This window comes from Dendrobates tinctorius, unplaced genomic scaffold, assembly GCF_039654945.1.
Source record: "Dendrobates tinctorius isolate UK_male_01 unplaced genomic scaffold, ASM3965494v1 ptg000146l, whole genome shotgun sequence".
NCBI lineage: Eukaryota > Metazoa > Chordata > Amphibia > Anura > Dendrobatidae > Dendrobates > Dendrobates tinctorius.
In genome coordinates, this window is record NW_027361813.1 from 218684 (window position 1) to 233907 (window position 15224).

General features: G+C 50.1%; 1 protein-coding gene across 1 annotated transcript; it reads left to right on the forward strand.

Annotated features, from left to right (window-relative positions):
• The first annotated feature begins 2155 nt into the window (after positions 1-2155).
• Positions 2156-9260, forward strand: MYL11 (myosin light chain 11). The gene is made up of 7 exons (XM_073546280.1): positions 2156-2267; positions 3024-3119; positions 3600-3675; positions 3887-3991; positions 4956-5034; positions 8752-8800; positions 8887-9260. The coding sequence occupies exons 1-7, from the start codon at positions 2265-2267 to the stop codon at positions 8989-8991; spliced, it is 513 nt and encodes a 170-aa protein (XP_073402381.1). The 5' UTR covers positions 2156-2264; the 3' UTR covers positions 8992-9260.
• The last annotated feature ends 5964 nt before the right edge of the window (positions 9261-15224 follow it).

Consider the following 15224-nt stretch of genomic DNA (forward strand, 5'->3'; position numbering starts at 1 on the left):
TGGCTCTCCGAGTCATGCCCGTTGATATGGTGGTTGGGTGGTCACGATGGCCTACATAGCTCTGTGTAGTCACTCATCGGGGGGATTGGCTCTCCGAGTCATGCTCACTTATATGGTGGTCGGATAGTCACGAGGGCCTATATAGCTCTGTGCAGTCACTCGTCGGGGGGATTGGCTCTCCAAGTCATACCCGTTGATTTGGCGGGAGGGTGGTCACGAGGGCCTATATAGCTCTGTGCAGTCACTCATCGGGGGGATTGGCTCTCCGAGTCATGCCCGTTGATATGGTGGGAGGGTGGTCACGAGGGCCCATATAGCTCTGTGCAGTCACTCGTCGGGGGGATTGGCTCTCCGAGTCATGCCCGTTGATATGGTGGGAGGGTGGTCACGAGGGCCTATATAGCTCTGTGCAGTCACTCGTCGGGGGGATTGGCTCTCTGAGTCATGCTCGTTGATATGGTGGTCGGATGGTCATGAGGGCCTATATAGCTCTGTGCAGTCACTCGTCGGGGGGGATTGGCTCTCCGAGTCATGCTCGTTGATATGGTGGAGGGTGGTCACGAGGGCCTACATAGCTCTGTGCAGTCACTCGTCGGGGGGATTGGCTCTCTGAGTCATGCTCGTTGATATGGTGGTCGGATGGTCATGAGGGCCTATATAGCTCTGTGCAGTCACTCGTCGGGGGGATTGGCTCTCCGAGTCATACCTGTTGATATGGTGGGAGGGTGGCCCTGCTCCTGGCCATATCTCCAAACTATGCTGAATTTTCAGAGTCTCTCATCTTAAATTCCTCTTGAAGATTGAAAAGATGCTGTTGCCGCCATCTCTCTGTCTTCGGCGGCTGTCTCTTCTGGTGGGGGTGGATGGTGCAGTCTCGGTCGTCCTTTCCTGCTCTCTCTGGGAGTTTAGCTGCTGATTGATAACAATCTGCATATCGTCCTGTGGGTAGAACAGAGAAAAGATCAGCTGGGTCAAAAGAACCGAGACCCTCTTGGGCCTCTACACTGGGCGCAGGTACATGGGCGCGTATTTTTGGAGTTGCGGTTCATGCTTTTTTATGGTGCATAGCATGCTCTTTCCCCTGTCTTGGCCCAGCACGCCTCGCATTTGGCACGGGTGATTTTAGTTAGCAGGAGACTGCACAGTAAAGAGTCTAGCCCAGAGTTCCCCAACTCCAGTCCAACAGGTCATGTTTTCAGGATTTCATTAGTATTGTCCAGGTGATGGAATTATTGCCTGTGCAGGTACTGCAATCATCTCCTGAGGCATACTAAGGAAATCTTCAAAACACGGACCGTTGGTGGCTCTGGAGGACTGGAGTTGGGGAACACTGGGCTAGCCCATTCCTGCTCTCACTGAAGAGCTTGATGGAGGTGAGTGTCATTGCTCCTTACACTTGGTGCTGTGTGGCGGCCATTGTTGCTGTGGTTTTGTGCTGGTGGAGCGGTGCGGTCTTGAGAAATCGGGCCGCCTGCTCTGCCGGTGCATGGCTGCTGTGGTGGTGGTCGGCGCGCGGCTCCAGCCGGTTAGGACCCATCACGAGGTTTGCCGTGACGTGGCCGCGGCTTCATGCAGTCTGGTCAGAATGTTACACTGAGAACCTCGTGGTCAGTTATATATACTTTTGGCTAGCGGCATTAGATCATTGAATGATTTTTGGAGGTGCGGGGCATGCTCTTTTTTTGGTGCATAGATAATAGATAGGTAGATAATAGATATATAACAGATAGATAATATATAGGTAGATAATAGATTGATAGATTATAGATATATAATAGATAATAGATAGCAGATAATAGATATATAGATGATAGATAATAGATATATAACAGATAGATAATAGATAACATAGATGATAGATAGATAGATGATAGATAATAGATAGGTGATACAACATCTTGTTGGCCTGCATTGATATATAATAAGGAATGTTGGGAGCAGTGTTCATTATTTCGAGGCCTCCAGCCCTTTTCTTTCTTTCTCTCGGACCCTGCGTCTTCCCCCTTCCCCCTTGCAGCTGTCCAATTTCTCTTCATGTGTCCAAGAAAGGAGCAGAAGACGCCTTGAGAGTCCTGGGCTATTTTGGTCAGGACTATTCTGTCCCTGGGCCTCCCACCTCCCTTCTCCTTACAGCCAAAGTTGAGGATGAGGCTAAAGTTAGAAGCAGCGTCTTGAGGGAGTGGGGTATATAATACGTTCTGGGGTTTGCTCTTCCATGTCACTCACTCCTTCTGACCAGGACAAGCACCAACTCAACCGAGGACATGGTAAGTCAATGAGCTAGGAGCCCCTGGATTATGTGCTGGACAGGGCAGAGGAAAGGAGAGAAGCCAATCATCAGCCGGAGCTACACTTTGGGTTCAGGCACTGGGAGAAGGATTCACGTTGGGGTTCAACTTGTGACCCTTCTGGATGTAGCAGACCCCAAACTCATGTGTCCTGTACGAGTAAGGGAGTAGAAACGCAACTCGAGCAGAATTTCCTCAATTCCAACTGGTGCCTCATCCACAACTATCCAACACCCACATTCTACGGCTCGTCCTCTTCTCTCCAGATCTTCTGACCTGAAGTATGCCAGCTGACACCTTTAAAAATTCCAATTCCATCACTACTATTGTAGCTATGGACTTCGAAATCTATGCTCATAGTGAGCTCCTACAATTACTAGGCTAATGGGAGAACCTAGATCTGAATCCTTAGACCATCTGTAGATATTTACCTGTAGATACTTACCTCTGAACCCCTAGACCATCTACAGTTATTTACCTCTGAACCCCTAGACCATCTGTAAATATTTACCCCTGAACCCCAGAACATCTGTAGATTACCTCTGAACCCGTAGAAGACTGTTAGATAATTGCCTATGAACCCTCAGAACATCTGCAGATAATTACCACTGAACCCCTAGATCACCTGTATATAATCACCTCTGAACCTCCCAGAAGAACTGCATATTATTATTTCTGAACTCCTAGAGGATTCCCCCACTTGTCTGCACCGCTTGACTCTTCCTTCTCTTACAGGCACCAGCAAAGAAGGCCAAGAGAAAGGCAGCAGAAGGAGGCTCCTCCAATGTCTTGTCCATGTTTGACCAAACCCAGATTCAGGAGTTTAAGGAGGTGAGTGTGGTGTGAGGCCTGTAGTCACCCTTGTTAGTCCAGACCACATGCAAGGGAGTAGGTGACCCTGCTCCGCTATTTGTGTGGGGGCGGAGGACACAACAGGGGTAGACAGGTGTGTGAATGGGGGGAAGGCAGAATATGGAGTCTACTGGATGACAACTACTGTCCTCTGTAATCAGCCATGTGACTATACAGAGGCTGACTGTAGATTAGCTGAAGGCTATTGCTCCATGTTGTCAGATATTTCGGGCTGAATAGTCGATAGCTGTAGTTTTCATCTTTGGGGCTGGTGCCAGGAAATATACAAACCTCTCTGCACCGATGACAGTCTACAGTGCTGAGACCTCTTATAACCATTCTGGTACTGGCTCTTGGTATTGGGGTCCCCCATCTATCAGCACAGTTGGGGGGCCTCTTATAAAACTCCTACTATGAGCACAGGCAGATTGGGGGTAAACTGCTCTCCTCTCTCCTCAGGCTTTCACAGTGATCGATCAGAACAGAGATGGGATCATCGATAAGGAAGATCTGAGAGACACTTTTGCAGCCATGGGTGAGTGCAGAGCCAGGTGATCCCCCAAACTCCATGAACTGTCCCCCAGTAAACGTGATTGAGCCCTACTATTATACTTACTGCCCCTAGTGACATTAAGGAACATATGTCCAGAATCTATAGGACAACATCCTATGACAGGGCTTCATGAATGGCAAGTACACATTTGGGGGCGCTCTTCCCCTCTGACCCCTGTAACTGTTCCCTACAGGCCGCCTGAACGTGAAGAATGAGGAACTCGATGAAATGGTCAAAGAGGCTTCAGGACCTATCAACTTTACCGTCTTCCTGACCATGTTCGGCGAGAAGCTCAAGGGTGAGAGTCAAATAAAGGGCAGCAGACCCTATACATTGTACAGGCAGGGCTGGGGACCTTATACATGGTATATAATGGCAGCAGACCTTATACATTGTACAGGCAGGGCTGGGGACCTTATACATGGTATATAATGGCAGCAGACCTTATACATGGTACAGACAGGGCTGGGGACCTTATACCTGGTATATACAGGAATGGAGAACTTATACCTGGTATATAGGTGCATCAGTCTCTATACATGGTACAGGCAGGGCTGGGGACCTTATACATGGTATATAATGGCAGCAGACCTTATACATGGTACAGACAGGGCTGGGGACCTTATACCTGGTATATACAGGAATGGAGAACTTATACCTGGTATATAGGTGCATCAGTCTCTATACATGGTACAGGCAGGGCTGGGGACCTTATACCTGGTATATACAGGAATGGAGAACTTATACCTGGTATATAGGTGCATCAGTCTCTATACATGGTACAGACAGGGCTGGGGACCTTATACCTGGTATATAGGTGCATCAGTCTCTATACATGGTACAGACAGGGCTGGGGAACTTATACCTGGTATATAGGTGCATCAGTCTCTATACATGGTACATACAAGGCAGGGGAACATATAGCTGGTATATAGTGAGCAGCAGAATATATACATAGTACAGACAGGGCTGGGGAACATATACTTGGTATATAGGAGCAGTAGTCCGTATACATGGTATATACAGACAAACAGGGCTGGGGAACTTATACCTGGTATATAGCGGGCAGCAGACCCTCTACATGGTACATACAAGGCAAGGGAACATATAGCTGGTATATAGTGGGCAGCAGAATATATACATGGTACAGACAGGGCTGGGGAACTTATAGCTGCTATATGGGGGCAGTGAACCACTACCTGACACAGGCTACTAGGATTTGATATTGGGCTGGGGCCTTCTCTGACAATGTCTGTCTGCAGGTGCTGATCCAGAGGACGTTATCACCGGGGCATTTAAGGTGCTTGATCCTGAGGCAAAAGGGTCCATCAAAAAGCAGTTGTAAGTAGCCATCAGCCTTTCATTCCTCTCCCCGACTCCTTCTACCGGTACCCTTACCTCTCTGTCCCATTCCCCAGCACTGCCCACCATACACCACAGTAATAAGGTGGCACTACTATACCCGACTCCTTCTCCGGGTCCTGTTACCCCTCTGTCCCATTCCCCAGCATTGCCCACCATACACCACAGTAATAAGGTGGCACTACTCTACCCGACTCCTCCTCCAGGTCCTGTTACCCCTCTGTCCCATTCCCCAGCACTGCCAACCATACACCACAGTAATAAGGTGGCACTATTCTCCCCGACTCCTTCTCCAGGTCCTGTTACCCCTCTGTCCCATTGCCCAGCATTGCCTACCATACACCACAGTAATAAGGTGTCACTATTCTCCCCGACTCCTTCTCCAGGTCCTGTTACCCCTCTGTCCCATTCCCCAGCACTGCCCACCATACACCACAGTAATAAGGTGTCACTATTCTCCCCGACTCCTTCTCCAGGTCCTGTTACCCCTCTGTCCCATTCCCCAGCACTGCCCACCATACACCACAGTAATAAGGTGTCACTATTCTCCCCGACTCCTTCTCCAGGTCCTGTTACCCCTCTGTCCCATTCCCCAGCACTGCCCACCATACACCACAGTAATAAGGTGGCACTACTCTACCCGACTCCTTCTCCAGGTCCTGTTACCCCTCTGTCCCATTCCCCAGCACTGCCCACCATACACCACAGTAATAAGGTGTCACTATTCTCCCCGACTCCTTCTCCAGGTCCTGTTACCCCTCTGTCCCATTCCCCAGCACTGCCCACCATACACCACAGTAATAAGGTGGCACTATTCTCCCCGACTCCTTCTCCAGGTCCTGTTACCCCTCTGTCCCATTCCCCAGCATTGCCAACCATACACCACAGTAATAAGGTGGCACTATTCTCCCCGACTCCTTCTCCAGGTCCTGTTACCCCTCTGTCCCATTCCCCAGCATTGCCAACCATACACCACAGTAATAAGGTGGCACTATTCTCCCCGACTCCTTCTCCAGGTCCTGTTACCCCTCTGTCCCATTCCCCAGCACTGCCAACCATACACCACAGTAATAAGGTGGCCCTCTGCTCCCCGACTCCTTCTCCGGGTCCTGTTACCTCTCTGTCACATTCCCCAGCATTGCCTACCATACACCACAGTAATAAGGTGGCACTATTCTCCCCGACTCCTTCTCCAGGTCCTGTTACCCCTCTGTCCCATTCCCCAGCACTGCCAACCATACACCACAGTAATAAGGTGGCCCTCTGCTCCCCGACTCCTTCTCCAGGTCCTGTTACCCCTCTGTCACATTCCCCAGCATTGCCTACCATACACCACAGTAATAAGGTGGCACTATTCTCCCCGACTCCTTCTCCGGGTCCTGTTACCTCTCTGTCACATTCCCCAGCATTGCCAACCATACACCACAGTAATAAGGTGGCACTATTCTCCCCGACTCCTTCTCCAGGTCCTGTTACCCCTCTGTCCCATTCCCCAGCACTGCCAACCATACACCACAGTAATAAGGTGGCCCTCTGCTCCCCGACTCCTTCTCCAGGTCCTGTTACCCCTCTGTCACATTCCCCAGCATTGCCTACCATACACCACAGTAATAAGGTGGCACTATTCTCCCCGACTCCTTCTCCAGGTCCTGTTACCCCTCTGTCCCATTGCCCAGCATTGCCAACCATACACCACAGTAATAAGGTGGCCCTCTGCTCCCCGACTCCTCCTCCAGGTCCTGTTACCTCTCTGTCAGATTCCCCAGCACTGCCAACCATACACCACAGTAATAAGGTGGCACTATTCTCCCCGACTCCTTCTCCAGGTCCTGTTACCCCTCTGTCCCATTCCCCAGCACTGCCAACCATACACCACAGTAATAAGGTGGCACTACTATACCTGACTCCTTCTCCAGGTCCTGTTACCTCTCTGTCCCATTCCCCAGCATTGCCCACCATACACCACAGTAATAAGGTGGCCCTCTGCTCCCCGACTCCTCCTCCAGGTCCTGTTACCCCTCTGTCCCATTGCCCAGCACTGCCAACCATACACCACAGTAATAAGGTGGCACTATTCTCCCCGACTCCTCCTCCAGGTCCTGTTACCCCTCTGTCCCTTTGCCCAGCATTGCCAACCATACACCACAGTAATAAGGTGGCCCTCTGCTCCCTGACTTCTTCTCCGGGTCCTGTTACCTGTCTGTCACATTCCCCAGCACTACCCACCATACATAACAGTAATAAGGTGGCCCTCTGCTCCCCGACTCCTCCTCCAGGTCCTGTTACGCCTCTGTCCCATTGCCCAGCACTGCCAACCATACACCACAGTAATAAGGTGGCACTACTATACCCGACTCCTTCTCCAGGTCCTGTTACCTCTCTGTCCCATTCCCCAGCATTGCCCACCATACACCACAGTAATAAGGTGGCCCTCTGCTCCCCGACTCCTCCTCCAGGTCCTGTTACCCCTCTGTCCCATTCCCCAGCATTGCCCACCATACACCACAGTAATAAGGTGGCCCTCTGCTCCCCGACTCCTCCTCCAGGTCCTGTTACCCCTCTGTCCCATTCCCCAGCACTGCCAACCATACACCACAGTAATAAGGTGGCACTACTATACCCGACTCCTTCTCCAGGTCCTGTTACCTCTCTGTCCCATTCCCCAGCATTGCCCACCATACACCACAGTAATAAGGTGGCCCTCTGCTCCCCGACTCCTCCTCCAGGTCCTGTTACCCCTCTGTCCCATTGCCCAGCACTGCCAACCATACACCACAGTAATAAGGTGGCACTATTCTCCCCGACTTCTCCTCCAGGTCCTGTTACCCCTCTGTCCCTTTGCCCAGCATTGCCAACCATACACCACAGTAATAAGGTGGCCCTCTGCTCCCCGACTCCTCCTCCAGGACCTGTTACCCCTCTGTCCCTTTGCCCAGCATTGCCAACCATACACCACAGTAATAAGGTGGCCCTCTGCTCCCTGACTTCTTCTCCGGGTCCTGTTACCTCTCTGTCACATTCCCCAGCACTACCCACCATACATAACAGTAATAAGGTGGCCCTCTGCTCCCCGACTCCTCCTCCAGGTCCTGTTACCCCTCTGTCCCATTCCCCAGCACTGCCAACCATACACCACAGTAATAAAGTGTCACTATTCTCCCCGACTTCTCCTCCAGGTCCTGTTACCCCTCTGTCCCATTCCCCAGCATTACCCACCATACACCACAGTAATAAGGTGTCACTATTCTCCCCGACTTCTCCTCCTGGTCCTGTTACCCCTCTGTCCCATTCCCCAGCATTGCCCACCATACACCACAGTAATAAGATGTCACTATTCTCCCCGACTTCTCCTCCAGGTCCTGTTACTCCTCTGTCCCATTCCCCAGCATTGCCCACTATACACCACAGTAATAAGATGTCACTATTCTCCCCGACTTCTCCTCCAGGTCCTGTTACTCCTCTGTCCCATTCCCCAGCATTGCCCACCATACACCACAGTAATAAGGTGGCACTATTCTCCTCGACTTCTCCTCCAGGTCCTGTTACCCCTCTGTCCCATTCCCCAGCACTGCCCACCATACACCACAGTAATAAGGCGGCACTATTCTCCCCGACTCCTTCTTCAGGTCGGTTACCCATCTGTCCCATTGCTCCATACTGCTCTTCTGTCCTCACATTTTCTGTGTTTTCTTTCAGCCTCGAAGAACTCCTGATCACACAGTGTGACAGATTCACTCCTGAGGAGGTGAGCGCCCATTGTGGCAGCAGTGACTTATAATGGCGTTTCATGAGTCCGACATCCCCTCATCCTTTGTTCATTCTCTCCCTCAGATCAAGAACATGTGGACAGCATTTCCTCCTGATGTAGCCGGCAACGTAGACTACAAGAACATCTGCTACGTCATCACCCACGGAGAGGACAAAGACCAGGAGTAATGGAGTCATGTCATCCCTCTGGGGTGCGCTCTCTTGCCCAGCGCTGAACCCCAACTTGCTGTATATTGCGTCTTATTTTCTAAACTTGACCCATCAAAGACACCACTGTAATTTATTTCTTCTACTGGTCTGGAAGCGGCCCCGCGTTGTCGCCCGTTCTTTCTCTGAACCCCCGTCCTCTTGTCCCTGAATACTTTCAATGTCTTAAAGTTGGAACTAAGAAATCTTCAGGGGAAGAAAAAACTCAATAAAATCTTGTTTTTATTCTACTTGTCCCTTGTATTGTCCATTTCCACAAGAATAGGCTTCCAAACTATGGAGGTCCTGACTATACTTGTGGAGACCCCCATCTGGCCTTACAAGCCAAGCAATTCTTCCTGGGAAAAAGGGAAAAGGGTCTCGGTCTATCCAGGGCCCTCAGGTACAGACTCTCTCTCATGGTGCCAGACTCGTTACAGGGCCACTCCACCCTTCACTCACAGAGAAGCAATGGGACAGGACTTGGTGGCACTTATTAATATATAAGCATTGCAGATTCTTCTCCTCTCTCACCTGACCCTCATTATATCTACCACACACCCCAACCTGACCATTATTACTACCACACCCACACCCTTCACCTGACCATCATTATATCTACTGCACCCCCACCTGACCGATATTATATGTACTGCACCCCCTCCCCTGACCCTCATTATTACTATCACACCCCTACCTGACCCTCATTACTACCACACCAACACCCCTCGCCTGACTCATTATATCTATCGCACCCCGACCTGACCCTCATTATTACTACAGCACCCGCTCCCGACTCTCATTATATCTATCGCACCCCCACCTGACCCTCATATCTACAGCACCCCTCCCCTGACCCTCATTATTACTATCACACCCCTACCTGACCCTCATTACTACCACACCAACACCCATCACCTGACTCATTATATCTATCGCACCCCCACCTGACCCTCATTATTACTACAGCACCCGCTCCCCTGACTCTCATTATATCTATCGCACCCCCACCTGACCCTCATATCTACAGAACCCCTCCCCTGACCCTCATTATATCTATCGCACCTCCTTCCCTGACCCTCATTATATCTACCACACACCCCAACCTGACCATTATTACTACCACACCCTTCACCTGACCATCATTATATCTACTGCACCCCCTCACCTGACCGATATATGTACTGCACCCCCTCCCCTGACCCTCAGTACTACTACCACACCAACACCCCTCACCTGACCCTCATATCTACTGCACCCCCCCACCTGACCCTCATTATTACTACAGCACCCCTCCCCTGACTCTCTTTATATCTATTGCACCCCCACCTGACCCTCATTATTACTACAGCACCCCCTCCCCTGACTCTCATTATATCTATCGCTCCCCCAACTGACCCTCATTATTACTACAGCACCCCTCCCCTGACTCTCATTATATCTATCGCACCCCCACCTGACCCTCATTATTACTACAGCACCCGCTCCCCTGACTCTCATTATATCTATCGCACCCCCACCTGACCCTCATTATTACTACAGCACCCCCTCCCCTGACTCTCATTATATCTATCGCACCCCCACCTGACCCTCATTATTACTACAGCACCAGCTCCCCTGACTCTCATTATATCTATTGCACCCCCACCTGACCCTCATTATTACTACAGCACCCCTCCCCTGACTCTCATTATATCTATCGCACCCCCACCTGACCCTCATTATTACTACAGCACCCCTCCCCTGACTCTCATATCTATCGCACCCCCACCTGACCCTCATTATTACTACAGCACCCCTCCCCTGACTCTCATTATATCTATCGCACCCCCACCTGACCCTCATTATTACTACAGCACCCCCTCCCCTGACTCTCATTATATCTATCGCACCCCCACCTGACCCTCATTATTACTACAGCACCCCCTCCCCTGACTCTCATTATATCTATCGCACCCCCACCTGACCCTCATTATTACTACAGCACCCCCTCCCCTGACTCTCATTATATCTATCGCACCCCCACCTGACCCTCATTATTACTACAGCACCCGCTCCCCTGACTCTCTTTATATCTATTGCACCCCCACCTGGCCCTCATTATTACTACAGCACCCCCTCCCCTGACTCTCATTATATCTATCGCACCCCCCACCTGACCCTCATTATTACTACAGCACCCCCTCCCCTGACCCTCATTATATCTATCGCACCCCCACCTGACCCTCATTATTACTACAGCACCCCTCCCCTGACTCTCATTATATCTATCGCACCCCCACCTGACCCTCATTATTACTACAGCACCCGCTCCCCTGACTCTCATTATATCTATTGCACCCCCACCTGACCCTCATTATTACTACAGCACCCCCTCCCCTGACTCTCATTATATCTATCGCACCCCCACCTGACCCTCATTATTACTACAGCACCCGCTCCCCTGACTCTCATTATATCTATCGCACCCCCACCTGACCCTCATTATTACTACAGCACCCCTCCCCTGACTCTCATTACATCTCCACCTGACCCTCATAACTAGGAGCTTTTGCTGCACTTTTTATGCACACTTTAAGCTGTGTTTTCCAGAATCCGCCCAGGCTCCGAGATCTCAGCACGCTGCATACATTGCTTTTTGATGTCTGGATTGGGAATCTGCAGCGTCGCATTTTTCAGTGTTTTTTCATCCATAGAAGCAATAAACAGAAAAATGCAGCAAAAAAAGGCAGGTATCAGGTCTCACTGTGATTTTGGTGCAAATACCTAAGGACGTTAACGCATGCTATAGGGGGCACTGGAGCTCTAGTCCTCTTCTTCTCTGAAGACACAACTTGCTCTTTGGGGGGCACTAAACCAATATCAACATGCACAACAAAAACGCAGCAAAAACGCAGCAAAAACGCAACGTGTGAACATAGCCTAAACAATGCAAAAGCAAAGCATCCTGCTGGAGACCTCCCTATGAGCAGTACACGCCCGGAGACCCCGACATTCAGTACAGTAAGGGTAAGTTCACACACGTCGCTTTTTTAATGCTAATTTTCAGCTGCTTTTTTCACTAGCAGCAAAGCCTATGTGATTTCAGGAATCTCAGACACACACATTCGTTGTTTTGGGATCAGGATTTTGTGCTTTGCAGTTTTTGTAGCGATAGAGCTTGTCTCTTCTTTCAGCGTTTTTTCAGCATTTTTCACCCATTGACTTGAATGAGTGGTGAAAAAACGCTGCAAATACGCTGGTTGACTTTTCTTGCAGTATATTTGCTGCAGAAAAGTCAAGGACAGCCGGATGTGACATCACTCGGCTCTGCTACGTCTAGATGGCAGGCTGAATGATGAGACTGCAGAGACCTGTGTGTCGTAAGCAGTGCCTTCCCGCCTCCCACCAATCCCGCAATAACAAGACACCGACAAGCATGGATGGGTGAACAGGTTGGTCACAGTTTATTAATAATCAGAGAGAGGCAAGTACAATTCGCAGCGGTCTCATAGCTGGAAGTCCCGTCACTGACCGCTGGGCAAGGAAGCTGATGAGCGGTTACAAACCTAGCCCCCTCTACACTACCGCCACGGAGGATCATGTGTATGACCTACACAGGACTCCGACCCTGACACTACATCATTAAGGCCTGTTCAACCCCGTCCTGCAAATTAAGAAATATATCGAGCCCGATATCGTGAGATGAACGCCGTCCGGTCTCAGCAAGTTTGAGTTGTCTTTCTCCAGGTCGTGGTGGCGAACTACGATGCCGTAGTTTTCCCTGACATTTTCGAGTTTATCTTTCTCCTTGATTTGTCGATGGCTTTAGGATCTTTAGCTCCATGCCAGACCACTTGTGGTATTATGTCCGACCACACCACCACTATATCCGGTATAAACAGCCCGCTCTATGTCCGTTGACATCGTTGTGTAGAGCTCAGCACCTGTTTTCTTCCACAAATCGTTACCACCAGTGTGTAATACCAATATCAGCGGCCCTTTGGCCATCTTAGCAATTTTTTACCACCTCCGGGAAGATCTGACGCCACCGGAGCCCTCTGATGCCTCTCCAGTTGACCTCTAGTTGTGGGAAGTATGTTTTCCACCGGGGTGTATTCCGGCTGTTTTGCACGCCCAATAAATAAAAGAATGTCCCACTTCCCATACTGTGGGCTTCTGACCGCCTGTAAGAGACAAGATGTGTTAGAGCAGGTCTGGTCTTATGTATCTTGCAAAGCATGCGGATTTCCAATCTCTGTACTTCAGCTTCCGCTCCCCCCGGTCCTAGCTGCTTCGGTGGCCGCCCCTATTCTGAAGGAATGCGTTCCGTATTCCTTTGGATTTACGCCGACAGTTTCTAGACATTGCTTAAAAATTGCGTGAAATTGATATTTAGTAAGTGGGGACCCGCCGGTGTGTGAGAGAAAGAATCTACTCGCGTGTCTTATAACCGTATAGCGTTTTACTATTTTATCAGGGCATACGGGGCCGTCGAGAGCCTTGACCAGAACCCACGTCCCTCTACCAGTGGGGTCACATTTGGATTTCCGTACCCTAATGCGCAAAGCGTTGCCTCATATAATGAGATCTTCGTTGATTAAACCGCCTAATGATGCGTTTTGACTGCAGCACTAATTCGCTAATTCGTAGCGCTCCGAAGAATGCGATTGCAAGCGCAGTAGATATTAGGGTTGACTCGTATTGTGACCTGCATACCGTTTTAGAGATTGTGATAACATTATGCAACAGACTTAAAGAAACGGGGCGACGACATTCTTGACTAGGTTGAAGCCTTTTCCAGCCTTTAACGGCTTGCTTGATGAAAAAATATTTTGTTACGCCCGCCCACCCCATTAGCTGAAAGAAAAAGGCTATTCCCGATAAATGCCGTTGTGCCAATGCACCTGACGCGCCTCTATGCCTGAGAAAGTTCAAGAGTTCTACTACCACGTCGCAGCTCGCCTGATTGCACGTTTTGACTGGTCTCCCTTTAATTAACAAGCACCATTCTTCCCATGCCTTACCATAAACCTGCCAGGTAGCTGGTGTCACTGAGGGGCATCAGTGATTAGCCACCGTGTCCCAGAGGGAGGGAGGACACAGTAGGCCCGTTGGTTCTGCGCTGGGAAGGAAGACTTTGAAGGCCTGCCAATCGGAAGATAACAAAGAGTTAACAATCTTATCAACAGTAGACGTAACTCTGGCGACGGCACCAGATGTTGTGTCTTAAGGTACCATCACACTTAGCGATGCACCAGTGATCCCGACAACGATATGACCCGGTCAGGATCGCTGGTGCATCGCTAAGTGGTCACTAGTGAGCTGCCACACAGGCAGATCTCACCAGCAACATCGCAGGGGTCGGGGATTGCTACTTACCTGTCAGATGCGGCAATGAAGACGTCCTCCCGCCCGCGTCCACGCGTCGCTCGTCTCCACAGCAGGAAGCCCAGCAGGAAGCGGCCGACGAGAAAGAGTCCTGGACGTTCTCGCCCTATCAGCGATAATCAGCGGGGGAGAGGTCGGAGGTAAGTATCACACATAGCGATATCGCTGCTGCGTCACAAAAACCAGTGACGTTATAGTGATATTGCTAGCGATATCGCTTAGTGTGATGGGGCCTTAAGACTTAACAGTGTAGGCGGTGCAACAGTGTGAGAACCGACAGGGAAGAAGAAGACATGCTGTTTAAATTTTTTGCGGTTCCCGTGTGTTTGGTTAAAAATCTGATGTTTGTATTTCTTAATTTGTCACCCCAAAGTTTGACTGATGTTACTATAGAAAAAATCTCCAACAAAACAGGGTTGCGGCCCCAGGTGGCTGAGGTCCATAGGTCCGGCCAGCTGCTTTTGCACCATTGGTCCTTGTAAATTGCGACAAAACCATTTGTGAAATCTCCACCCACCGTTAGACCTAGATCCTTGCTTAGCCATTGCAGGATTCCAAAAATGTCTTCCAGACCAACAAATCCGCCTTCAAAGAGCGGTTGAGTCTGATTCTGTGGCTCGGCTGGGCGATGCCCTTTGTTGCTGATGATAATCTACGAGAAAAAGCTCTGCCAACTGGCATTACTTGACAAGCAAAGTTGAGCAAACCTAGCAAGGACTGCATTTTCTGGAGGGTGATCTTTTTTTTTCGCATCGAGGAAACTCTCAACCGTTTGCAGTGTTTTCCAATTTATCCGCCGGTAAACGAAAAATCATTTCATTTGTATCTACTTCAATGCCGAAGGA